The sequence below is a fragment of the Salmo salar genome, chromosome 01 (assembly GCF_965601325.2).
Source record: "Salmo salar chromosome 01, fSalSal1, whole genome shotgun sequence".
Taxonomy (NCBI): domain Eukaryota; kingdom Metazoa; phylum Chordata; class Actinopteri; order Salmoniformes; family Salmonidae; genus Salmo; species Salmo salar.
In genome coordinates, this window is record NC_138291.1 from 20,274,577 (window position 1) to 20,300,988 (window position 26,412).

The window sequence follows — 26,412 nt, forward strand, 5'->3', positions numbered from 1 at the left end:
CGGTTCATATTATGCAAAAGCCGGTGCGGTCCTCTCAAGATGCATCCCAAGTTTAAACCCCGTGTGAAAAGGCAGAACCAATAGATATCACATATTATTATTTTACTGGCACCAATGTAATGATCGATTCAAGCTTGAAGGGTAGGCGTTTTTTCTGTATTGGATTGTCAACCTTTGCTGACCTTGAACATAGCTCAATTGTATTATTTTTATGCCTTCCTGAGCGATAGAGGGCGACGTACACGAAATCGTCTCTGTAAACGTGCCTCGAGATTGTATTTTATGGTTAGCGATGTGTCGTCACAATACAGTCAGTCATCGGTCATCAACAAAACACTTAAAGTAAAGGGTTGAAACGGTGCAAATATTAACGGAAACCACTGACAGCAACATCCTGTACATGTAATTTTTTTACTGACATTCTTGCAAACTATACATATTTCAACGCAAAGGATCCCTGAGGAGTCTTGTCTTCTTGATTAGCGCTAACTTCATCATACTGCAACGTTGTTGTTTCCCGTTTGGACTGCAGCTGCTAGCTAACGTTAGCTTAGCTGGCTAATTCCCTGTATCCCCTCTGCCTGGTCGGGACGGGGTCGACATGTCCTGCTGCCTGCTCGAGTTCTGCCGGGTCCAAGAACTCAAAGCAGTCCGGGAGTTCTTGTTCCAGAACCAGCAAAACAACCCTTCTTTGGAGGACAAGAAAACAGGTAAATTAACTAGCTAACGCTCAGCTCTGGGCGAGCTAAATTGCTGGTTATGACCAACTTGTTTGATTGCTTTGAAAAAAGAGACGAGGATACAAACAGCAATGTTAGAGTAGCTATGATAATTTGCTATAGACTTGTATAAAGTGTGTGTGTGTGTGTGTGTGTGTGTGTGTGCGTAAAAAAATAGAGACCAAATAATGGTTCAGAAATTGCACAACTTGTAGATAGTGTTGTTAACAATCTAGTTGAAATTAGACTGTAATTTGTAATATGGGCTACGTCACTTGTCATCTCATGCCTGCAGAATCTGACAACTCTCGAAGTGATCTAAGTGCTACAAATACCTACAAATACCAGGGAGTGTAAAGAATGCACGTATTCCTATGTCTCTTTAAATCTTTGACCTGTCACATCATGAATAATAGAATTAGAGATTATAGCAGTTGATGAGCGCAAGGTGTAGTGAAGGTGAGACCTGGAGAGCTGCAGTACCAGCGGGAGGCAGATGAGGATGGAAAGAGGGAGGGGTGATTTGCCCTTTGTCATATGAGTCATCCTACAGGAGGGCACTTGAACAGATTACCGCATGATACTGGACAAAGGAAGAGACACATAAGCATACATACTTACATACACATACTCAAAGCCCTGAGCCATTGTACATGCATGTTGCAGTCAGACTATGTCAACAGGAGTCCCACCGTCAATGTGAGTTCTGTCAATCTCTTTCCTCCTCCCACTTACTGATATTTATAGCATCTCCAACTTCATCCCTTTTCTCTTTGGGTCGGGGGAGGTCTCTTGTCCTTGATGCTCATCTTTCTCTCCGCCTTCTTTGTTAGTTTGCCCCTGCCAGTCCAAAGATGTGTGTACAAGTGTGTGTGTATCATGCATCACCTGATTTTAATAAATGTTCTGCTTTATAGCCTAACTATAATAATAATATATGCCATTTAGCAGACACTTTTATCCAAAGCGACTTAGTTATGTGTGCATACATTTTACTTATGGGTGGTCCCAGGAATCAAACCCACTGCCCTGGTATTAAAAGCACCATGCTCTACCAGCTGAGTTACAAAGAACCACTAACATTTTAACTGACAATTGACTCTGGATTGCACCACCTAATAATTGTGATTGCTCTCTCTCGCTCAGAGAATGAGCTGGCCTGGGACGACTCAGACTGGGGGTCATGGGATAACCCTGAGGCCAAAGAAGATAGCAGTGGCACCACCACGGTCAGTTTGTCTGTCTCTTACACCATTTCTCTTCTTTAACTAAAGACTAGCTTAAATCAGACAGCACCCTTCCATAGCCCTCTGTGATCTATAAGGTTTTGTCCTGTTGTGTTGTGTTCCTTAGGGGGTGGAGGAGGACAGTGCTGCAGTGAGCGCCCCCTGGCTGCAGGACTGTGTGGTTTCTCTGTCTCCCTGCTCAGACTTGATGGTCGTTGCCAAAGACCACAAGGCTGTGTTTCTCTCAGGTGTCCCAAAACACAGACACGCTCTCTACCCTTATTAAAGCTACATGAAACAAAGTCAATGACCTCAAATACATAAACATCTCCCCAATGACACATACACTGCTGTTGGCGGGGTGTGTGCTGACATTGTCTCCTCTTTCTTGCAGCGAAGTGGCGGACAGATGATGGCGGCCGAGAGGAGATGACCCTGGCTGTGTCCTGGAGTGGAACTCTCAGCACTGAGGAGGGGTGAGAGAACGGGGGGAGGAGGGGATGAGAAAACGGGGGAGGAGGGGTTGGAGAGAACAGAAGGAGGAGGTAGGAGAGAGAACAGAAGGAGGAGGTAGGAGAGAGAACAGAAGGAGGAGGTAGGAGAGAGAACAGAGGGAGGAGGCGGAAGAGAAAGAACAGAGGGAGGAGGCGGGGGAGAACAGAGGGAGGAGGAGGGGGAGTACAGAGGGAGGAGGAGGGGGAGTACAGAGGGAGGAGGAGGGGGAGAGTACAGAGGGAGGAGGAGGGGGAGAGTACAGAGGGAGGAGGAGGGGGAGAGAACAGACGAGGAGGAGGGGGGAGAGAACGGGAGGAGGAGGAGGGGGGAGAGAACGGGAGGAGGAGGGGGGGGAGAGAACGGGAGGAGGAGGGGGGGGAGAGAACGGGAGGAGGGGGGGGGGAGAGAACAGACGAGGAGGAGGGGGGAGAGAACAGACGAGGAGGAGGGGGGGAGGAGGGGGAGAACAGGAGGAGGAGGGGGGAGAGGAGGACGGGAGGAGGACGGGAGGAGGAGGGGGGGAGAGAACGGGAGGAGGAGGGGGGAGAGAACGGGGGGAGAGAACGGGAGGAGGAGGGGGGAGAGAACGGGAGGAGGAGGGGGGAAGAACAGAGGAGGAGGTGGGGGAGAGAACAGGAGGAGGTGGGGGGAGAGAACGGGAGGAGGAGGGGGGAGAGAACGGGAGGAGGAGGGGGAGAGAACAGAGGAGGAGGTGGGGGAGAGAACAGGAGGAGGAGGGGGGAGAGAACGGGAGGAGGAGGGGGAGAGAACGGGAGGAGGAGGGGGAGAGAACGGGAGGAGGAAGGGGAGAGAACAGAGGAGGAGGAGGGGGAGAGAACGGGAGGAGGAGGGGGGAAGAGAACGGGAGGAGGAGGGGGAGAGAACAGAGGAGGAGGTGGGGGAGAGAACAGGGGGAGAGAACGGGGGGAGAGGAGGGGGGAGAGGAGGACGGGAGGAGGACGGGAGGAGGAGGGGGGGAGAGAACGGGAGGAGGAGGGGGGAGAGAACGGGGGGAGAGAACGGGAGGAGGAGGGGGGAGAGAACGGGAGGAGGAGGGGGGAAGAACAGAGGAGGAGGTGGGGGAGAGAACAGGAGGAGGTGGGGGGAGAGAACGGGAGGAGGAGGGGGGAGAGAACGGGAGGAGGAGGGGGAGAGAACAGAGGAGGAGGTGGGGGAGAGAACAGGAGGAGGAGGGGGGAGAGAACGGGAGGAGGAGGGGGAGAGAACGGGAGGAGGAGGGGGAGAGAACGGGAGGAGGAAGGGGAGAGAACAGAGGAGGAGGAGGGGGAGAGAACGGGAGGAGGAGGGGGGAAGAGAACGGGAGGAGGAGGGGGAGAGAACAGAGGAGGAGGTGGGGGAGAGAACAGGGGGAGAGAACGGGGGGAGAGAACGGGAGGAGGAGGGGGGAAGAGAACGGGAGGAGGAGGGGGGAAGAGAACGGGAGGAGGAGGGGGGAAGAGAACGAGAGGAGGAGGAGGAGGGGGGAAGAGAACGGGAGGAGGAGGAGGAGGGGGGAAGAGAACGGGAGGAGGAGGAGGAGAGAACGGAGGGGGGGAGAGAACAGAGGGAGGAGGGGGGAGAATGGAGGAGGAGGGGGGGAGTCAGGAGGGAAAGAAACATAAGGGTGGATGAATGAGAGAGGAAGGGGTTAGACTGAGAGAATGTGAGGAGAGGAAAGGACACAGAAAGAAGTCAAGATTAGATTCCAGATTCACTGTGTGTGTGCATGCCTGCCTCTTTACAGGGAGAGTGTGAGCAGTGTCATCTGTATACCTCTCGCCAGCCAGAAAAGGTAAGCCACCTAGTGTGTCCGACACTGTCCGTGTGTGTGTCCGTCCTCCATGTGTGTTCACTTGTGTGTACATATCAACGTGTATGTAGGTTTGTGTTCTAATGACAAGTATTAACTCTGTCTGTCTGTCTGTCTGTGTGTGTTCAGGAGTTCCACAGGTCGGCCAGACTGGACTTGTATTGTAGTGGGCTTCTCATCTGGTTATGTCCGCTTCTACACAGAGGTGCAGTACAGCAGTATTGACTTGTTACCTGGAAGTCTGGCTGGTGTGGTAATGTTATTCTAACAGTGGTGTTGTGTGTGTTGGTCAGAGTGGGGTCCTACTCCTAGCCCAGCTGTTGAATGAGGATCCAGTCCTGAGGCTCAAGTGTCGCACCTATGAGATCCCCCGCCACCCTGGTGTCACCGAGCAAGTACGGCTGTAGCACACACCAAAACACTGACAGCTGTCTGGGCCTGGGTATCAAGGTTCTTTTGATGACACTTTGTATTTATGAATTTCTCTCTCTCTCTCTCTCTCTCTCTCTCTCTCTCTCTCTCTCTCTCTCTCTCGCTTAGCATGAGGAGCTGAGCATTCTTTACCCAGCAGCCCTGGTCACTATTGATGGATTCAGTCTCTTTCAGTCTCTACGCGCCTGCAGAAACCAGGTGGCTCGAGGTACTGCTCTGTGTGTGTGTTTTGTGTCTGTCGAGGTACTGCTCTGTGTGTGTGTGTTTTGTGTCTGTCGAGGTACTGCTCTGTGTGTGTGTGTTTTGTGTCTGTCGAGGTACTGCTCTGTGTGTGTGTGTTTTGTGTCTGTCGAGGTACTGCTCTGTGTGTGTGTGTTTTGTGTCTGTCGAGGTACTGCTCTGTGTGTGTGTTTTGTGTCTGTCGAGGTACCTGCTCTGTGTGTGTGTTTTGTGTCTGTCGAGGTACTGCTCTGTGTGTGTGTGTTTTGTGTCTGTCGAGGTACTGCTCTGTGTGTGTGTGTTTTGTGTCTGTTGAGGTACTGCTCTGTGTGTGTGTGTTTTGTGTCTGTCGAGGTACCTGCTCTGTGTGTGTGTGTTTTGTGTCTGTCGAGGTACTGCTCTGTGTGTGTGTGTTTTGTGTCTGTCGAGGTACTGCTCTGTGTGTGTGTGTTTTGTGTCTGTCGAGGTACTGCTCTGTGTGTGTGTGTTTTGTGTCTGTCGAGGTACTGCTCTGTGTATGTGTGTTTTGTGTCTGTCGAGGTACCTGCTCTGTGTGTGTGTGTTTTGTGTCTGTCGAGGTACCTGCTCTGTGTGTGTGTGTTTTGTGTCTGTCGAGGTACTGCTCTGTGTGTGTGTGTTTTGTGTCTGTCGAGGTACTGCTCTGTGTGTGTGTGTTTTGTGTCTGTCGAGGTACCTGCTCTGTGTGTGTGTGTTTTGTGTCTGTCGAGGTACTGCTCTGTGTGTGTGTGTTTTGTGTCTGTCGAGGTACTGCTCTGTGTGTGTGTGTTTTGTGTCTGTCGAGGTACTGCTCTGTGTGTGTGTGTTTTGTGTCTGTCGAGGTACTGCTCTGTGTATGTGTGTTTTGTGTCTGTCGAGGTACCTGCTCTGTGTGTGTGTGTTTTGTGTCTGTCGAGGTACCTGCTCTGTGTGTGTGTGTTTTGTGTCTGTCGAGGTACCTGCTCTGTGTGTGTGTGTTTTGTGTCTGTCGAGGTACTGCTCTGTGTGTGTGTGTTTTGTGTCTGTCGAGGTACCTGCTCTGTGTGTGTGTGTTTTGTGTCTGTCGAGGTACTGCTCTGTGTGTGTGTGTGTTTTGTGTCTGTCGAGGTACTGCTCTGTGTGTGTGTGTGTTTTGTGTCTGTCGAGGTACTGCTCTGTGTGTGTGTGTGTTTTGTGTCTGTCGAGGTACTGCTCTGTGTGTGTGTGTTTTGTGTCTGTCGAGGTACAGTGCTGTCAAGTTTTTTTATATTTTTTGATACTGAATGTTATCAGATCTTCAACCATAACCTAATATTAGATAAAGGGAACCTGAGTTTACAAATAATAACCAAAAAGTATACTTATTTTATTTATTTAATTAACAAAGTTATGAAACACCCAATTCCCCTGTGTGAAGAAGTCATTGCCCCCTTACACTCAATAATTGGTTGTGCTACCTTGAGCTGCAATGAATGCAACCAAATACTTCCTGTAGTTGTTGATCAGTCTCTCACATCACTGTGGATTAATGTTCTGCTCGTTTAAAGTCCTGCCACAACATCTCAATTGGGATTAGTTCTGGACTTTGACTAGGCCATTCCAAAACTTCAAATGTGTTACTTTTTAACAATTTTCATGTAGACTTGATTGTGTTTTGGATCATTGTCTTGCTGCATGACCCAGCTGCCCTTCATCTTCAGCTCACAGACAGATAGCCTGACACTCTCCTGTAGAATTCTCTGATACAGAGCAAAATGTATTCTTGACCGTTGGTATAAGGTTTTTACTGTGGAATGCAGTGTTTGGTTTTCGCCAGGCATAATGGGACCCATGTCATCCAAAAAGTTATGCTTTTGACTCATCTGTCCATTGAACATTCTTCCAAGTGTCTTGATGATCATCCAGGTGCTTCCAGGTGCTTTTTGGCAAACTTGAGTCAACTGTCTGGATGAGATGGGTCCCATTATGTCTGGCGAAAACAAAAAACTGCATTCCACAGAAATCAAATTGTATTGGTCACATACACATGGTTAGCAGATGTCACTGCGAGTGTAGTGAAATGCTTGTGCTTCTAGTTACGACAGTGCTGCAATATCTAACAAGTAATCTAACAATTCCACAACAACTACCTAATACACACAAATCTAAGTAAAGGAATGGAATAAATATAAATATATGGATGAGCAATGACAGGGTGGCATAGGCTAAGATGGTATAAAATACAGTATATACATATGAGATGAGTAATGCAAGATTTTTATGTATTTATTTATTTCACCTTTATTTAACCAGGTAGGCAAGTTGAGAACAAGTTCTCATTTACAATTGCGACCTGGCCAAGATAAAGCAAAGCAGTTCGACAACATAAAAAAACACAGAGTTACACATGGAGTAAAACAACATACAATCAATGTGATATGTAAACATTTTTAAAGTGACTAGTGCTCCATTTATTAAAGTGGCCAATAATTTCAAGTCTGTATGTAGGCAGCAGCCTCTCTGTGTTAGTGATGGCACTGTGTTGCCATACCAACGGCCAAGCATTGTGGTGGCTGTGTGATGGTTTGAGGATGCTTTGCTGCCTCAGGACCTGGATGACTTGCCTGAATAGAAGCAACCATGAATTCTGCTCTGTATCAGAGAATTCTACAGGAGAATGTCAGGCCATCCGTCTGTAAGTTGAAGCGCAGCTGGGTCATGCAGCAAGACAATGATCCAAAACACACAATCAAGTCTACATGAACATGGTTAAAAAGCAACACATTTGGAATGGCCTAGTCAAAGTCTAGATCTAATCCCTTTTGAGATGTTGTGGTAGGACTTGAAACGAGCAGTTTATTATTGAAAACCCACAAATGTCGCTGAGTTAAAGCAGTTCTGCATGGAAGAGTGGGCCAAAAGTCCTCCACAGTGACGTGAAAGACTGATCAACAACTACAGGAAGCATTTGGTTGGAGTCATTGCAGCTAAAGGTGTCACAACCAGTTACTGAGTGTAAGGCAATTACACACAGGGGCATTGCTTGTTGCATAACTTTGTTTATAAAATATGTATGTCATTGTTGTGTTATTTGTACACTCGGGTTCCCTTCATCTAATATTAGATTTTGGTTAAAGATCTGATAACATTCAGCATAAAAAATGAGAAAGGGGGAAATACTTTTTCAAAGCACTGTAGGTTAGTGTTAGTAGTTGTAAAACTAGTTGTAGTACCATAGTAATTGTACTATAAAGGTTGCATGATGTTTAATAGAATCATGTTCTCTATTTGCTGGCTGGGTTGACAGAGTTCGCCAGAAAGGATGCAGGTACTGACACACGCACAAAAGCTAGTATTTGACACTTAGTGTAGTACATGTAGTATTTTTTGGGGTATATTGTGTGTATTGTGGCTTGAGGTGATATACTGTCAATCTACACCATTTACTCAACTCTTTCCCTCATCTCTTCTTTCTCTGTCAACCCTCTCTTCCTTAATCTCTTCCTCCAAACCACTTCTCTTACTCATTATCCCTAACTTTCTGTGTCTTACCTCTCTCTCCCTACTCCCCTCCTCAGCGGCGGCAGCAGGCAGTGAGGTGGTCCATCCTCCTCCTCTGGCCTATAAGAAGTGGGGTCTACAGGATATGGACACCATCGTAGACCACAGCAGCGTGGGTGAGAGAGTCGTGGAGGGGCACACGGAGTGTCTGTGGGGGGGGGGGGCAGGAGGACAGGGAGTTGAGCAGGAGGACAGGGAGTGGGGCAGGAGCACAGGGAGTTGGACAGGGAGTTGAGCAGGAGGACAGGGAGTGGGGCAGGAGCATGGTGAGCAGAAGGTGGAGAAGATCATGGATACTGGTTTTAAGACAGTGGAAGTGTAGCTATGTTCTCCATTGTAACGGTGCTCTCTCTCCGTCCGTCCCTCCCTTGTCAGGTATAATGACGCTGTGTGTGTTTGACCAGATGAAGAATGCGTCTATCCTGGGGGGTTTCCATGCCTCTGTGAAGGGCAGCCCCCCAGCCATGAGTCAGTACATAACTGTGGGGGGAGGACCCTACACAGGCTTCTACTACGCCATAGAGGTGTGTGTGTTTGTGTCGGTTTGTCCATCTTTTTCTCACCTCATGCCTGTCTATCTCCTTGAGAGAATGGTAGTTACTCTTTAATAAGTGAACACAGTCGGCATTAGTTCAGACCAGTAGCAGTGATTTTTGACTTTTCTATTCCCTCTAGAGCAGGGATGGGCAATAATTTTGGCTCGTGGGCCACATCAGGATTTCTAAATTCAGAGGAGGGACGTTATTTTGAAAAAGGGCAGTTATTTGAACATTATAAAGGTCCATTATAATTTCTACATAGCCTGTAGTGTATTTTAACCCAAAATAATTTACCCCCCACCGCCAAAAAAATGTTTTTTACTCAAATCTCCCTCAGACTGGATTGGCTTATTTTGCCCACCCCTGCTGTAAACAGAGCAGAGATTTCCACCAAAGCAGCACAAAAATGTCCAGTCAGAAAATATTGTTTTTGTCTCTCTCCAGGGTAGCTCCCAGCCTCTCCTCTCCCACGTGGCTCTGGCTGTGGCGAGCAAACTCACATCGGCCTTGTTCAGTGCCGCCAGGTGCGTGTGATTTTCTTGGTGATTGTATGTATGAGTCTTTTCCCGGTTGTCAGTATCTTGGCCTGTACTCCCTTTAATCATGGTGAGTATTCCCTGAGGTGCTGTGTGAGGGTGTGTTGATACTGCTGTGGCCTTCACTGAGCCATGCTACCACTGATACAGCCACATAGGACACAAAGCAGCAAAATCAATACACTGACATATAGCCTCTCTTTCCTCACAACTAATTCATTATAACTCTGTATTCCCTCATCTCCCTCTGTCTTTCTTTTGCATTGCTTCTTTCTTTCTGTACCCTTTCTCTCCCCTCTCTCCTTTCCTTTCTTTCACACTGCTCTCTTTCGCTCTCGCGTCAGTGGGTGGCTGGGCTGGAAGAAACAGAGTGAGGAGGAGCCAACTCAGAAACAGAAGCCCAAGGTGGAGCCGGCCACGCCCCTGGCAGTCAGGTGACCAACACCATCCCTTTTGTCAGAAGAACTAGGGAACTGTTTGCTCTGCACATGCAATCTACGCAGTGAAATTGCCAAGTTAACTTATCACTTTAACAATAATCAATTAGCCTTTGTTTTTTGTTTTTTTACATTTCTCACTTAACTGATTGCCTAGCCCAAACTCACCCTTTCCTCCCTCTCGTATCCCACCCTCAGGTTTGGTCTCCCAGACTCGCGGCGTCACGGGGAGTTCATCTGTCTGTCCCCCTGTAACACTCTGGCTGGGGTCACGGACGACTTCGGCAGGGTCACGCTGCTTGACGTGGGGAGAGGCATAGCTATCCGCATGTGGAAGGGTGAAAGAGAATTCTCCCTTCAGCACTCAACAGTAGGGCCGGAACGATATCAGTATCGTTAGTATCGTGGCAAGAAAACAAAACATGAACACAGGCCTAATGTTGGAAACAAACATCATTATGATGTCATCCAGAGTCACATGTTTTTATTTCCAAGCACACAATATGTTACATTCAGCAGGTTTTTAAAGGACCAAAGAGTTTAGTCTGCTTCGTGTTTTCATTTTTGCCATAGAAAAAATATTGCGATACTGGTATCATCACAGCCCAACTCATCAGTAAATGAATTATCCTGTTTAGTATAAAGACACCTAATGTTGAGTAGGGTCTAGTTTTTGACTTGGATAAAGGCCCTACTTATATATCTAGTTATATTAACCTATTTCTGTGTGTTCCCAGGCTACCGGGATGCCCAGCTGGGTTGGGTACAGGTGTCTGAGGGGCGGGGCGAGCGCGAGTCCTCACCCTCTGCGCCCCTCCCTCGGCGCCACGCCCAGTTCCTGGTCATCTATGCACCCAGGAGAGGCATCCTGGAGGTGTGGGGCACACAGCAGGGGCCCAGAGTAGGAGCCTTCACTGTAGGGAAACACTGCAGGTACACACACACACACACACACACACACACACACACACACACACACACACACACACACACACACACACACTCAGTTCTAATCGTGTGTTTCTAAACCACTTGAACTACTTTAACCAGTAACCATTTCCTTCTCTCCTATGTGTGTATGTGTCAGGTTGCTGTATGCAGGCTACCGGCTGATGGGGGTGAACAGTGTGACTAGTCAGGGCTGGCTGCTCCACACACAGCAGGTGTGTCTGTTTGACCCTGCTACTGGAGCACTACGCACTGTCACTGTCCCCTTCCATCTGGCCCTCAGGTGACTTTTCACACTAACACACACACTTCGTAGTACGGTTGGGACATCTTGGGAAGATCAGGAGTACAATTATTGTATTGTGAAAGATTCTACACATACAGTGCATTCGGAAAGTATTCAGACCCCTTGACTTTTACCACATTTTGTTACGTTAACAGCCCTGTTCTAAAATGAATAAAACCATTTTATTTAAATTTTAGCAAATTTATTACAAATAAAAAGCTGAAATATCACATTTACATAAGTATTCAGACCCTTTACTCAGTACTTTGTTGAAGCACCTTTGGCAGCAATTACAGCCTCAATTTTTTGGGGGGTATGACGGTACAAGCTTGGCACACCTGTATTTGGGGAGTTTCTATCTTCCTTCTCTGCAGATCCTCTCAAGCTCTGTCAGGTTGGAAGGGGAGTGTCGCTGCACAGCTATTTTCAGGTCTCTCCAGAGATGTTCGATCAGGTTCTTGTCCGGGCTCTGGCTGGGCCACTCAAGGACATTCAGAGACTTGTCACGAAGCCTCTCCTGCGTTGTCTTGGCTGTGTGCTTAGGGTCGTTGTCCTGTTGGAAGGTGAACCTTTGCCCCAGTATGAGGTCCTCAGCACTCTGGAGCAGGTTTTCATCAAGGATCTCTCTGTACTTTGCTCCGTTCATCTTTGCCTCAATCCTGACTAGTCTCCCAGTCCCTGCCACTGAAAAACCTCCCCACAGCACAATGCTGCCACCAACATGCTTCACCGTAGAGATGGTGCCAGGTTTTCTCCAGGTGTGACGCTTGGCATTCAGGCCAAAGAGTTCAATCTTGGTTTCATCAGACTAGAGAATGTTGTTTCTCATGGTTTGAGAGTCCTTTAGGTGCCTTTTGTCAACTCCAAGCGGGCTGTCATGTGCCTTTTACTGAGGAGTGGTTTCCGTCTGGCCACTCTACCATAAAGGCCTGATTAGTGGAGTGCTGCAGAGATGGTTCTCCTTCTGGAAGGTTCTCCCATCTTCACAGAGGAACTCTGGAGCTCTGTCAGAGTGACCTTTCTTGGTCACCTCCCAGACCAAGGCCCTTCTCCCCCGATTGCTCAGTTTGCCCTGGCAGCCAGCTCTAGGAAGAGTCTAGGTGTTTCCAAACCTCTTCCATTTAAGAATGATGGAGACCACTTTGTTCTTGGGGACCTTCAATGCTGCAGACATTTTTTGGTACCCTTCCCCAAATCTGTGCCTCGACACAATCCTGTCTCGGAGCTCTACGTACAGTTCCTTTGACCTCATGGCTTGGTTTATGCTCTGACATGCACTGTCAACTGTGGGACCTTTATATAGACAGGTGTGTGCATTTTCAAATCATGTCCAATAAATTGAATTTACCACAGGTGGACTCCAATCACGTTGTAGAAACATCTCAAGGATTATCAATGGAAACAGGATGCATAGAGCTCAATTTCGAGTCTCATAGCAAAGGGTCTGAATACTTATGTAAATAAGTTATTTCAGTTTATTTTTTTATACATTTGCAAACATTTCTAAAAACTGTTTTCGCTTCGTCATGTGTATATTGATGAGGATTTTTATTTATTTAATCAATTTTAGAATAAGGCTGTAACGTAACAAAATGTGGAAAAAGTGAAGGGGTCTGAATACTTTCCGAGTGCACCATACACACAGCCTGTGTAGTTTTACCAAAGGGACGTAATGATTATGTTCCCTATGTCAGTGATAAGAAGAGTGAGAGGGCGAAGGACATGCACCTGCTGAAGAGACTAACCACACTACTGAAGAGCAGAGAGGTGGAACCAGGTACGACAGAGATGGAGGGGAAAATGAACAGATGGGAGGATACCCTTTACAGAAGTATTTGAACAGGGCAAACCAGAAGAGCTCTTTCTTACCTTTTGACCTCCTCTCCACAGATATCCTGGAGAGCGAGGCCCAGAGTGCACTGCTGGACATCAAACACCCTGCCGTTAAGAAACAGGTCAACACACACCATACATATGCTCACACATAGATACACACGCGCAGACACGCTCACACATAGATACACGCGCGCAGACACACACACACACACACACACACACACACACACACACACACACACACACACACACACACACACACACACACACATACATAGTGGGGTCAGCACACCCAGGGAATGTGGTGTACTACTACTTACCGCTCTCTGTCCTGTCCTTTAGGCCCTGGAGTCTTTGCTAGCCAATAAGAATGCTCCAGTCTCCTGTCTGACCAACATAACCCGAGTCTTACTGGCCAGTCTCAAAGGGCAAGGTACCGTGTATTTCTGGATACTTATTGAGGTTGAATATTATTAAACCGTGTACAAATGTGTCTTAATGCCTGTGTGGGTTGTCCCTGCAGACCCTGAGGCGGTAGATGAAGTGTTGTTCCAGATGTGTTCCTCCCAGCTGAAACTGCTGCAGCTCTACACAGACATCCAACAGCTGCACTGTACTAGGGAGGCCACCACAGACTCACACACTGAACCTGTGAGTACAACAAACACCACTGGTTGTAAAGCAGTCTGACACTGACACTTAACTAGCTACATTCAGAGCAGTAAACGGCAGGCCAATGCTGAGTTGTCAGCAACACTCACCAATTTAGAATCTAGAACCACTCTTCTATTTTCTCTCTCTTCTCTTGTTCCACATCCTCCTCTTCCTTTTCAGACGGAGGTTGCAGGTATAGAGGAGGAGCTGGCCCGTGTCTCCCCTACCCTGCAGCGCTATGCAGAGCTCACGTCCGGCTCCCGCCCCTCCGTCTCATTCGCTCAGGACTCCCCCGACGCATCACTTCCTGTGCAGAGCTTCCTGTCCCAGATGGAGTGTGAGGGAGAGGAGATCAGAGTGGTGCCAGGGCCCAACGCAGACTGGACACAGCTGGGTAGAATGAAAACGCGCACACACACACACAACACAAAGACACGCACAGACACACACACACTATTACCTATAAGTGTATTAGAGGTTAGTTTGGGTGTGTGTGTTTTTCCCCTGTAGGGAGCTTTCTGTTCTGGGGCTGTCTGACAGGAGAGAGCCCTCTACAGAAAGTCTGTAACACCCTGCAGAAGACCGGCATTAGCCCACAGCAACTACTGGTGAGGAGGGTGAAGAGGTGGTGGAGGAACAAGAGGAAGCCGATTCTAGGAAGGGATGATTTGGGTATGGGAGGAAGAATAGACTGTTTGAAATAGAATGAAATGTAACTCATCCATGTTGTCTCTCCGTGTGTGTTTTTCTTCAGTCTCTGCTGCTGAGTGTATGGCTGCACAGAGAGAAGGAAGTATTGAAAAAAACAGAGGCCGTCAGACACCTACACACACTGCTCACTGCCCTCAGCTCCATGAAAGGTGTGTGAGCACATCTTATTTCCAATGTGGTCTGTGCTGCGATGACATTGAGTTAGCTTGTGGTTAGACTCCCATTGACTTCTGTAGACGGCTGTGTTCCTCCTCTCCCTAGGTGCGGTGGAGGAGTCGTGGGACATGCAGTGTGTCTCCCCCTGGTGGCAGCAGGTGCGGTCTGCGTGTGTCCAGTCCCACAGTTCTGCTGCCGCCCTGTTGGCTGCAATAGTGGCTCACCGCGCTGCTAAGGCTAACATCACCATTCTGGCTGAAACCAAGGTCACACACCATACACACACATATACATATACATCACCTGGATATGGCAAAGAAGAGGGTGAACACACACACCCTAGCACACACACACTGATATGTGTGCTTCGTCACTGACTCTTTGTGTGTGTGTATCAGTTCCAGTCGGAGTGGGAGGCGGTGTCATTGGAGCTGGAGCAGTGGGCGGTGTGTGTGAGACAGCTGGAGGACGTGTTGTCCCTGCAGACACTGCTGTGTGTGCCTCCTCCTCAGGGAACACCAGGGAGCGCCACACCACACTGCTCAGTCAAAGCCCTGCTGGAGGGGGGCCGAGGTACTATAAGAAATAAAAAGTCCATAATCCCTGAAGGAATCTCAGATCTGAGAGGGTTGGGATTGGTGAGAGTGATACAATACAATCACATATACAGTAGATCAGTGATTACCTATGCTCTCTCCCCTTCGTCAGGTGGTATAGCAGACAGCGTGGCTAAGTGGGTGTTCAGGCAGGACTTGGCCCCTGAGCGGCTGAAGGACATGCTGCAGAGGAGGGGGGAGGCCGAGAGCACGGGACAGCCCTCTCAGCCAGAGCAGGGGGAGGGAGAAAAGAGTCGGGAGGATGCAGACTTCAACAGGGCAGCAGGTGAGTGTGTACTCCTGTGGTCACTAACCTGATTCCTCCAAAGGGAAGTGTATTTGTTGTTGTTATATTAAAGTGTGTGTTCCTGTGTTCCTCCAGAGCTGCTGGTGTCTGTGTGTCAGCGTTTCCCAGACTCCCTCTCTCCTGACCTGCTGTTTGCCCACTGCTGCTGGGAGTACGTGGTGCAGTGGAACAAAGACCCAGAGGTGGGGCTCCATACAGTACCGGCACACAGACCTTCACATCCATACACACACTCACATCTATACACACAGACATCCATACATATCTATTTCCCCGACATGCACATACATGCACATCTACAGTACCAGTCAAAAGTTTGGACACTTCTTAAACAATGTTTCTTCTTTATTTTTACTCTTTTCTACATTGTAGAATAATAGTGAAGATGTCAAAACTATAAAATAACACATGGTGTTATGTGGAATCACATGGAATCATGTAGTAACCCAAAAAGTGTTTTAACAAATCAAAGTATATTTTAGATTATTCAAAGTAGCCACCCTTTGCCTTGATGACAGCTATGCACACTCTTGGCATTCTCTCTACCAGCTTCACCTGGAATGCTTTTCCAACAGTCTTGAAGGAGTTCCCACATATGCTGAGCACTTTTTGGCTGTTTTTCCTTCACTCTGCGGTCCAACTCATCCCAAACCATCTCAATTGGGTTGAGGTTGTGTGATTGTGGAGGCCAGGTCATCAGACGCAGCACTCCATCACTCTCCTTCTTGGTCAAATAGCCCTTACACAGCCTGGATGTGTGTTTTGGGTAATGATAGTCCCACTAAGCGCAAACCAGATGGGATGGCGTATTGCTGCAGAATGCTGTGGTAGCCATGCTGGTTAAGTGTACCTTGAACTCTAAATAGATCAGACAGTGTTACCAGCAAAGCACCCCCACAGCAACACACCACCTCCTCCATGCTTCATGGTGGGAACCACACATGTGGAGATCATCCGTTCACCTACTCTGCATCTCACAAAGACAAAAATCTCAAATTTGGACTCATCAGACCAAAGGGCAGACTTCCACCGGTCTAATGTCCATTGATCGTATTTCTTGCCCCAAGCAAGTCTTCTTCTTATTGGTGTCCTTTAGTAATGGTTTCTTTGCAGCAATTCGACCATGAAGTCCTGATTCACGCAGTCGCCTCTGAACAGTTGATGTGTCTGTTGCTTTTATTTTGGCTGCAACCTGAGGTGGATAATTTTAATGAACTTATCCTCTGCAGCAGAGGTAACTCTGGGTCTTCCTTTCCTGTGGTGGTCTTCATGAGAGCCAGTTTCATCATAGCGCTTGGTGGTTTTTGCTACTGCACTTGAGTTCTTGAAATTTTCCACATTGACTGACCTTCATGTCTTAAAGTAATGATGGGCTGTCGTTGAGCTGTTCTTGCCATAATATGGACTTGGTCTTTTACCAAATATGGCTATCTTCTGTATACCACCCCTACCTTGTCACAACACAACTGATTTTAGCTCAAACACATTAAGGGAAGAAATTCCACAAATGTACTTTTAACAAGGCACACCTGTTAATTGAAATGCATTACAGGTGACTACCTCATGAAGCTGATGTCCAAACTTTTGATTGGTACTGTATATACTGACAGTTTGAGGTGTACAATCAAATGTTTTGTTGTCCCCCTCTCTCTATAGGAGGGGAGATATCTTTGTTGGGCGGTGGAACACCTGAAGCTAGTCTCAAGTCCTCACATCCAGCTGGGTGAGACTATACTTCACGTTATGCAATATTCACTCAGTGTGTCCCTTCGTTTGTGCTATAAGATGGTTCTCTCTTTCTCCTGCAGGCATCTCTTCAATGATGTGGAACACGTTCATCGTTAAATGTTTCTCAGCTGCTGCTTTCCTTATAGAGAAGGTGAGCAGAATATTAGGGATTTCAACACACTAACATTTGTTGCATAAACACATACATTTTCCATTCTAAATTTAAATCTGCTGCTGATGGATCTGAGCTGTATCTGTCTGAGCTGACTTTTCTGTGTGTGTGTGTGTGTGTGTGTGTGTGTGTGTGTGTGTGTGTGTGTGTGTGTGTGTGTGTGTGTGTGTGTGTGCTGTATCTGTCTGAGCTGACTTATCGCTCTCTTTGTGTGTGTGTGTGGAAAGTATGTACATGTACACTGAACAAAACTATAAATGCAACAAAGATTTTAGTGAGTTACAGTTCATATAAAGGAAAATTGAAAAATTCATTAGGCTCTAATCTATGGATTTCACATGACTGGGAATACAGTTCTGCATCTGTTTGTCACAGATACACTATATGACCAAAAGTACACGTTTGTCGAACATCTCATTCCAAAACCACAGGCATTAATATGGAGTTGGTCCATTCTTCTGGGAAGGTTTTCCACTAGATGTTGGAACATTGCTGCAGGAACTTGCTTCCATTAGTGAGGTCGGGCACAGATCTTGGGCAATTAGGCCTGGCTCGCAGTCAGTGTCCAAATTCATCCCAAAGGTGTTTGATGGGGTTGAGGTCAGGGCTCTGTGCAGGCCAGTCAAGTTCTTCCACACCGATCTCGACAAACATTTCTGTATGGACTTCGCTTTCTGCACGGGGGCATTGTCATGCTGAAACAGGAAAGGCCCTTCCCCAAACTGTTGCCACAAAGTTGGAAGCACAGAATCGTCTAGAATGCCACTGGAACTAAGGGGTGTCGTGTCTTTGGGCATCATTAACTTGAAGACATGTTTATCAAATAACTCTCTAATTATTATTACGCGATTAACTGCTTAATCGTGTAACTGTAATTAACTAGGAGGTCGGGGCACCAAGGAAAATATTCAGATTACACAGTTATAATTTTCCTAATATAACTGTCAGATATTATAACATTACCGTCATTTCTGGACTATAAGCCGCTACGTTTTTCCCACGCTTTGAACCTCGCGGCTTAAACAATGACGCGGCTAATATATGGATTTTTCCCGCTTTCAAATAAAAATAATTTTAAAAAACACATTCTGTGACGTGCTCAGTTTTTTGGCGGCATGAAGCTTTCATTAGACCAATGAAATTGCCGAACGGGTTAAGGTCAAACAACTTTTTTGTTTACTGTTTAGATTAAATCGAGCGCGCTCAACCTTCCCATCATTCTGATTACGGTAGTCATTTTGTCACCCTCATCATGGCATAGACACGGAGAAATGCATATGATGCAGCTTTCAAGTTGAAGGCGATTGATCTGGCTGTTGCAAAAGGAAATAGAGCTGCTGCACGGGAGCTTGGTCTCGAGCAATGACTTTCTTGGTAGGCTACTGTTTACTGCAAATTGTTTATTTTTTGTTACAAGCCGTGTTTCGTTAAAGCCTATTTATTTTTGTTACAAGCCGTGTTTCGTTAAAGCCTATTTGTTTTTGTTACAAGCCGTGTTTCGTTAAAGCCTGTGTAAAGTTAATTTGTTTCACTGTACCGGTAGGCACCTGCGGCTTATAGACATGTGCGGCTTATTTATGTTCAAAATAAAAACATTTTTTTAATTCAGTGGGTGCGGCTTATATTCAGGTGCGCTTAATAGTCCGGAAATTACGGTATATATTATATTATAAGATCTGATATATTATCTTCTTGTTTTAATGAGGTGTTATATTCCAAACGTTATCTGCACGAACCCAGTCTTCACTAAGTCATCCATACATTAATTGTCTTAAAATCATTTATTTACTAAGCTAAGTAATTCACAGAAAGCATACAAAACAGTAGGTATCGTTACAAAGCAATGGTAGAGGAACTTTCCCTAGTGGGCTAAACCGGCATGGTGGCTTGTTAAACAAAAGATGATAAAGGGCAGCTGAGGAGGCACAACAGAGTTGATAAATATTAACAATTGATATGCTAAACCTTTGCACATGAACGCTCACTCATTCGGAAACAATTGCAATAAATATATATATTTACGCTCAGTGTGTCGTCGTGATCTTTGTTGGAGAGTTTCGTCCTCTCTCTCTCTCTTGGTTAGAATGGATCTTTCAAAGCGACATTCATTAATGTCGTTATAGAATGAATGTTTCATCGGTCTTCGCGTTCAATGATACCGAATTTCTAGCTGCAGACTAGTAATTAATATCAAAGACTTGTTATTATTCTGTTGGTATCGATAGTCTAAAAGTTTAACCACGTGGTATGGTTAAAGTTCAGTAGAGGAATGCATGGTCAAACCTTGGCTCTCTCTCTTCTCGAGGTAAGCTGGTCTGCCGAAAGAATCCCTGGGTGGGGCTTATATACTGAACGTAGAAAAGGCTGTCACATGACGCCTTGTCCTGTCTATGTCCCTGGGGGCATGCCGATGACTTAGTTAAGCTTTGAACAGACATACAATTCTCTCACATTAACATAAGTACATAGCATCTCAACATATTCCAAATAGCTTTATCCTTATTCATAAATGTTATACAACCATTAGATGTAAGTCTCATCGCTGAGGCTAGTATATAAACCTTAGTATGGTAATATGGCCATATTGTCTCTGAGTTTCACAAAATTGTACCAAACGGACCAGTTTGTAGCTGGATTCTTCACCAATCTTTTATACCTTCTCCAGAACCAAAATGTCGTTCGGTTCTCCAATCCTGTGAGGTGGAATAATCCTTTGTTCTCTATATGAAACCCACTCTGTCTCAAAACTGTGGCCTGTGAGGCAGGACATTCCCTTTGGAATTTACGACCGCCTTCACACAGCCTTGTGTCAGAATATAGAGGTCGGGGGATGGTGCATAGAAAACCCAGAGGGCAACGTCATGACAGGGGCCTAGCCTGAATCATGAAAAACAGTCCCAGACCACTATTCCTCCTCCACCAAACTTTACAGTTGGCTCTATGCATTGGGGCAGGTAGTGTTTTCCTGGCAGCTGCCAAACCCAGATACCTCCTTCGGACTGCCAGATGATGAATCGTGATTCATCACTCCAGAGAACTCGTTTCCACTGATCCAGAGTCCAATGGCGGCAAGCTTTACACCACTTACACCACAAGCTTTACACGCCCTTCTATTGCCAATGTTTGTCTATGGAGATTGCATGGCGGTGTGCTGATTTTATACATCTGTCAGTAACGGGTGTGGCTGAAATAGCCGATCCAATAATTTTGAAGGGGTGTCCACATACTTTTGTATATATAGTGTACCTTAAAAAAAGGTAGGGACGTGGATCAGAAACCAGTCAGTACAACCATTTGCCTCATGTGGCGCAACACATCTCCTTTGCATAGAGTTGATCAGGCTGTTGATTGTGGCCTGTGGAATGTTATCCCACTCCTCTTTTAATGGCTGTGCAAAGTTTCTGAATGTGGTGGGAACTGGAACACGCTGTAGTACATGTCAAATCAGAGCATCCCAAACATGCTCATGTCTGGTGATTATGCAGGCCATGGAAGAACTGGGACATTTTCAGCTTCCAGGAATTGTGTACAGGGCCTTGCGACATGGGGCCGTGCATTTTCATGCACGTGATGGCGGCGGACGAATTGCACGACAATGGGCCTCAGAATCTCGTCACAGTATCTCTGTGCATTCACATTGCCATCGATAAAATGCAATTGTGTTCGTTGTCCATAACTTATGCCTGCCCATATCATAACTCCACCGCTACCATACATGCGGTTTGCAATCTACCCGGGACAGTTGAAACCGGGATTAATCCATGAAGAGCACACTTTTCAGCGTGCCAGTGGCCATCGGAGGGGAGCATTTGTCCACTGAAGTCGGTTACGACGCCGAACTGCAGTCAGGTCAAGACCCTGGTGAGGACGCGAGCACGCAGATGAGCTTCCCTGAGACGACGGCTTCTGACAGTTTGTGCAGAAATTCTTCGATTGTGCAAACCCACAGTTTCATCAGCTGTCCGGGTGGCTGGTCTCATACGATCCCGCAGGTGAAGAAGCCGGATGTAGAGGTCCTGGGCTGGCATGGTTACACGTGGTTGTGAGGCCAGTTGGACGCACTACCAAATTGTCTAAAACAACATTGGAGACGGCTTATGGTAGATAAATTAACATTAACTTCTGGTGGACAGACATTCATGCAGTCAGCCTTCCAATTGCATTGTGTTGTGTGACAACTGCACAATTAGGAGTGGCCTTTTATTGTCCCCAGCACAAGATGCACCTGTGTAATGATCATGCTGTTTAATCAGCTTCTTGATATGCCACACCTGTCAGGGGGATGGATTATCTTGGCAAAGAAGAAATGCTCACTAACAGGGATGTAAACAATTGTTTGCACAACATTTGAGAAAAATGTTTTTTGTGCGTATGAAAAATGTGTAGGATCTTTTATTTCAGCTCATGAAACATGGGACCAACACTTTACATGGTGTGTTGATATTTTTGTTCAGTATGTATGGTGTATGTAGGGCTAAGCCACAAGGGAGACTGGGCACCTACCACCCCACTATCAGATAAGGGGGGTTTGCTTTTTGTACCCCCCACTTTTGATCTGAAATCACCATCACCCACTTATTAATTTATCATTTTTGCAGATTCAAAGTGTTTGAGCTAGTAAGCATGTGCCAATTGAATCTCAACAAAGAAAAAGTCAGTGGTTGTATTTGATTAACATTTATTGAAAATGTATGGATTTCAGCAAACAAAGGCACGCAACTACAGAGGACAAACATAGGTACAAGGTAGGCATTCGATAATTAAATGCATTTGAAGTATTGACCTTGGGTGAATCGATGTAGTTGGTGCTAGGTTCCACAAAGCCAGGTCTCTGCTCCACTGTTTGTGGAGTCATCAGAATCTTCCTTCACCATGGAGTGGAGTTTAGTCCACTATAGCCAAATGAGAGTTGTCTCCAGCGGTAGCTTAGGCTATTCCGGTAAAATGACGTTTTCAACAGCACCTTTGAAACAATAACCTTGAAATTACATTGGTTGAACTTGTTACTCAACTAATAAAGCCAAATATTGCGCAACCATTTTACAAACATTTGAATGCTGAAGGTGACAGGTGGCCTACCTCTCGTTAGGCAATGCGCAGTTTGACTAGGCTACTGATATTGCCTGGACTTGTTGATCAATGACTGTCAACACAGTTACATGCTCGACACTGAAGCAGAGGAAATAAAGTAATATGAGCCATGTTAGTGAACCGGCGATACGTAACATTTGAATCGAGTTTCTTACCGATTCAGTCGTATCTTAAACATTTGAACCTTGGATCGATGCGTATCTGTGAATCGTTACATCCCTACAGAATATGTTCATCAGAACTCTCACATACTTAACATTCTGTAGGGATGTAACGATTCACCGATTCACATCAGTGTATCCTGATTCTGATCATGATTCTCTTTATAGTGCTCCAATTGATCGTCTGTTTGCGTTTCCTCTCCACAGGTGGGGAAGGCCCCTAAGGACCGCCTGTGTCGACGGGTGAGCAGCCCTGCCCTATTCAGCCTTACAGCTACATGTTTGCCTCTCTGATTGGGACTTGTTGCGTTTTGGTTGTGAATAGACGTGTACATAACGTCTGTCTGTGTATTCAGGATGTGGGAATGGGAGACTGCGCCATGACATCATTCCTGGGCTCCTGTGTTCAGCTGCTACAGATTCTGATGGAGGTACGGATCAAAAAAGATGGATGGATGCATACAGTTGGGCAGATTAAAATGTTTCCCTGCGCTGCAGCACAGGTAAAAAGCATGTGCTGCATGCAAAGTGGGTATATGTGCATGTCACCATGCAAGAGAGTTTGTCACAGTAACGGTGTACCATTACTGCAGCACTAGGATTTAGAAAAATGTTTGAACTAAAGCATCTGTAGTTGCACAGAGACTGTGCTCTGGATGGTTTTTATAGTGATACTGGCAAGTGAGGCTGGTCCTTGGTTACTCTGAACCCATCTCCCCTCTCTCCTCCAGGCAGACTCAGGGGTAGAAGAGGTGACCCCTCCAGAGCTGTGTGTGGAGGAGGTGTGGGGGGGAGCAGAGGGACCTGCCTCCATAGCAGAGTTAGCCCTGGAGCAGAAGGGAGTTCACTACCCCCTTGTACAACACCACTATCTCCTGGCCTCTCTACTCCACACTGCTATGACCTTCAGTCTCAGGGTCAAACCACTCAGCCTGTTCGACAGCAAGGTGAGACAAACACGTAGTGTAAACCAGAGTACACACGTAACATCTACAGCAGTGTTTCCCAACCCTCTCCTCAGGCCCCCCCCAGATGTTTCACATGTTTGTTTTAACCCTAAACTGGCACACCTGATTCAATTAGTCACAGGCTTGATGATTAGTTGACTAATTGAGTCAGGTGTGCCAGTTTTTAGGGTTAAAACAAACATTTGAAACGTGTGGGAGGCCCTGAGGAGAAGGTTGGGAAACACTGACCTACACTATACACTGCAAGTCTTTCCTTCTTCCAGGGTAAGAATGCCTTCTTTAGAGAGCTGTCGTCCATCCAGCTGATGCCCAGTGGAGACATGGATCCTGGCCTGGTCTCCCTCAGACAGGAGTTCCTGCTCAGGGTGTTGACAGGCTGGGTGACGACCCAGAGGGAGGCGGTGGAGGGCCCTGGGTCAGGGGACAAGACGTGGCCCTCTCTGTGTCTGGACCTGGGACTCCTGCTGCAGGTCAACCCGGACCTCCTGCGCAGACATCTGGTGTGTGAGCTGTACAACCAGGGCCTGGACCCCCGGGCAGAGCAGGTGGGTAGTCATAAACACCAACAGGTCCCTCAATACACATCTGCTGGTAACTGGATAGAAACTGATACACTCACTGGGGGGTTTATGTTATATGTGTATTAGGTACACCCATCGAGTACCGGGTCGGAGTCCCTTATGCCTCCAGAACAGCCTGAAATCTTCATGGCATTCTACAAGGTGTTGGAAATATTCCACATGGATGTTGGTCCATGCTGACGCGATGGCATCACGCAGTTGCTGCAGATTGGACGTTGGTACATTCATGTTGTGAACAGCCCATTCTATCTCATCACAAAGATGTTCTATTGGGTTGAGGTCTGGGGACTGACCAGGCCACTCAAATAAACGGAATGTTCTTCCACTCCTCAATTGTCCAGTGTTGGTGACCGTGTGCTCACTGGAGCCCTCTTGTTTTTATCTGGTAGGAGTGGAACCCAGTGTGGTTGTCTGCTACAATAGCCCATCGGTGACAAGGATCGAGTTGTGCGTTCCGAGATGCCATTCTGCACACCACTGTTGTACTGTTCCGTTATTTGCCTGTTTGTGGCCCGCCTGTTAGCTTGCACGGTTCTTGCCGTTCTCCTTCGACCTCTCTCATCAACAAGCTGTTTTCGCCCAAAGGACTGCTGCTGACTGGATGTTTTTTGTCAGTCGCACCATTCTGGGTAAACCTGTGTGGCTGTTTCTGAGATACTGGATCACACCTGACACCGACGATCATACCACGCTCAAAGTCGCTTAGGTCACTGGTTTTACACATTCTAACGTTCAATAGAACAGCAGCTGAATGCATCGATGCCTGTCTGCTTTTTATAACAAGCCACAGCCACTGTCTGTAGGAGAGATCCATTTTCGTGAGCGGGTGGTGTACCTAAAACTATCCTATGAGTGTACATATTCATACACATGTCATATTTAATAACTTTTATACACACAATGAGTATGATCACTCACACAATATATGACATTGATGCCTGCGGTGTGTGTGTTGTCAGGTGATGTTCGAGGTGGAGGATAAGGACGTGTTGGGTTCCCAGCTGTTGGTTCTAACAGGCCAGAGGCTGAGCTACTCCCTGCTCCACACCCAGACCCAGACCCGGCCCGCCATGGAGCTACTGGCACGCCTCCCCCCCACACTCTGCACCTGGCTCAAGGCTATGGTGAGATCAACCTCTGTGTTACGTTATAACCACTGTAGAACACCTGGCTCAAGGTGCTTAAAGGCATCTGTCTCAAGCCTATAGTGAGACTTACCAGCCTCCTGAATACATGTTATGGCACCTTCATAACACCTGTCTTAAGGCCATGGTGAGACCAGCTAGTTTTCTGCATCAACCTATAACCACTGAACATCATATTGTGGAACTAATTCAACCCCCTAGTTGTGTGGGCTACTGATGCTATTCATGTGTGTGTGTTGTCCCCAGGACCCCAGTGAGCTGGGGTGCCCGTCGGTGCCCCTGAGTCAGACCAGCAGGCTGGTGAGCCGCCTCATAGAGATCCTACCTGAGAACCACGGCCAGTACAGCCTGGCACTACACCTACTGGAGGCTGTGGAGGCCCTGCAGGGAGAGGACTGAAAGAGGGGGAGGAGGAAGAGAGGACAGAGGGAACTAGATGGCTTCTGTGCATTTTCGTTCTTGCTTTCCTTGCTAGCATCCAATATAGGAGTAGTGAACTGGTATATTTACCCATCATGTACAGGAAGTAGAGGTACCCTGTTTTTATGGGAGGGAGGCTTGTGTTCAGTTGGATCTAATTAAGTGTAAATGATAGAGGGGGTAGGATGTGTTTTTAATTTAATCCAGTGCTCACTCATCTTATTCCGATTCAAATAAGTAGCATTGTATTAGGTTGATCCAATGTCCAAGTCTGTATTTCAGAATGGAATATGGTGGGCTAGATGGAGTTGGATATGTCCTGTCACTTTCTACTTGGCAATTATTTTTACTTTGTCTCCCAGCTATACCTAGCAGCCCCTGTGCTCTTCCTTTTAACATACTTAACGACCCACTCAAAGGGGGTGTGCCATATTGTTCAGTAAGCATCCCTTCCTCAGATTAGTGATGTATGATAAACAGACCTGTTATTTATACATGCTGCAGTACTACTAGCTGTGCCTGTACCCACTGTACTGTTCTGTAGTTGTAATCTAGACACTGACTGGGGGCAGACAGCAGAATAAAAAAGTTGAATGCTCAGCATGGTTTCTCTCTGGGCCTGGGGTAAGAACAGTTAACACTGGTCATTTCCAAATGGTAGCAGTACATGGCTGCGTTGAGTACGGGGGGAAAAAAACTGGGGAGAGGTTGGGTTGTGGGTTC

General features: G+C 46.8%; 1 protein-coding gene across 2 annotated transcripts; it reads left to right on the forward strand.

Moving 5' to 3' along the window:
- The first annotated feature begins 280 nt into the window (after positions 1-280).
- Positions 281-26,289, forward strand: LOC106572210 (rab3 GTPase-activating protein non-catalytic subunit). 2 transcript variants are annotated; one of them, XM_082970333.1, is made up of 34 exons: positions 281-710; positions 1,866-1,948; positions 2,073-2,193; positions 2,340-2,421; positions 4,185-4,232; positions 4,380-4,455; positions 4,544-4,645; positions 4,791-4,890; positions 8,435-8,533; positions 8,793-8,941; positions 9,401-9,480; positions 9,837-9,926; positions 10,128-10,267; positions 10,667-10,862; positions 11,017-11,160; positions 12,858-12,940; positions 13,054-13,118; positions 13,342-13,432; positions 13,523-13,650; positions 13,834-14,047; positions 14,164-14,261; positions 14,408-14,513; positions 14,626-14,786; positions 14,919-15,093; positions 15,229-15,402; positions 15,499-15,605; positions 17,080-17,146; positions 17,232-17,302; positions 22,783-22,818; positions 22,932-23,078; positions 23,307-23,522; positions 23,807-24,088; positions 25,084-25,248; positions 25,516-26,289. In XM_082970333.1, the coding sequence occupies exons 1-34, from the start codon at positions 602-604 to the stop codon at positions 25,666-25,668; spliced, it is 4,158 nt and encodes a 1,385-aa protein (XP_082826459.1). In that variant the 5' UTR covers positions 281-601; the 3' UTR covers positions 25,669-26,289. The 2 variants fall into 2 exon arrangements, with proteins under 2 accessions (XP_082826459.1, XP_082826466.1); XM_082970340.1 differs by having other exon boundaries at positions 282-710; positions 22,932-23,006.
- Positions 26,290-26,412: the final 123 nt, after the last annotated feature.

Bases quoted from the DNA above. Each gene is read 5' to 3' on its own strand.
- LOC106572210 (XM_082970333.1), top strand. From the start codon at position 602: ATGTCCTGCTGCCTGCTCGAGTTCTGCCGGGTCCAAGAACTCAAAGCA. The intron at 711-1,865 runs GTAAATTAACTA...TCTCTCGCTCAG, and splicing joins TTTGGAGGACAAGAAAACAG to AGAATGAGCTGGCCTGGGAC. The intron at 8,534-8,792 runs GTGAGAGAGTCG...CTCCCTTGTCAG, and splicing joins CGTAGACCACAGCAGCGTGG to GTATAATGACGCTGTGTGTG.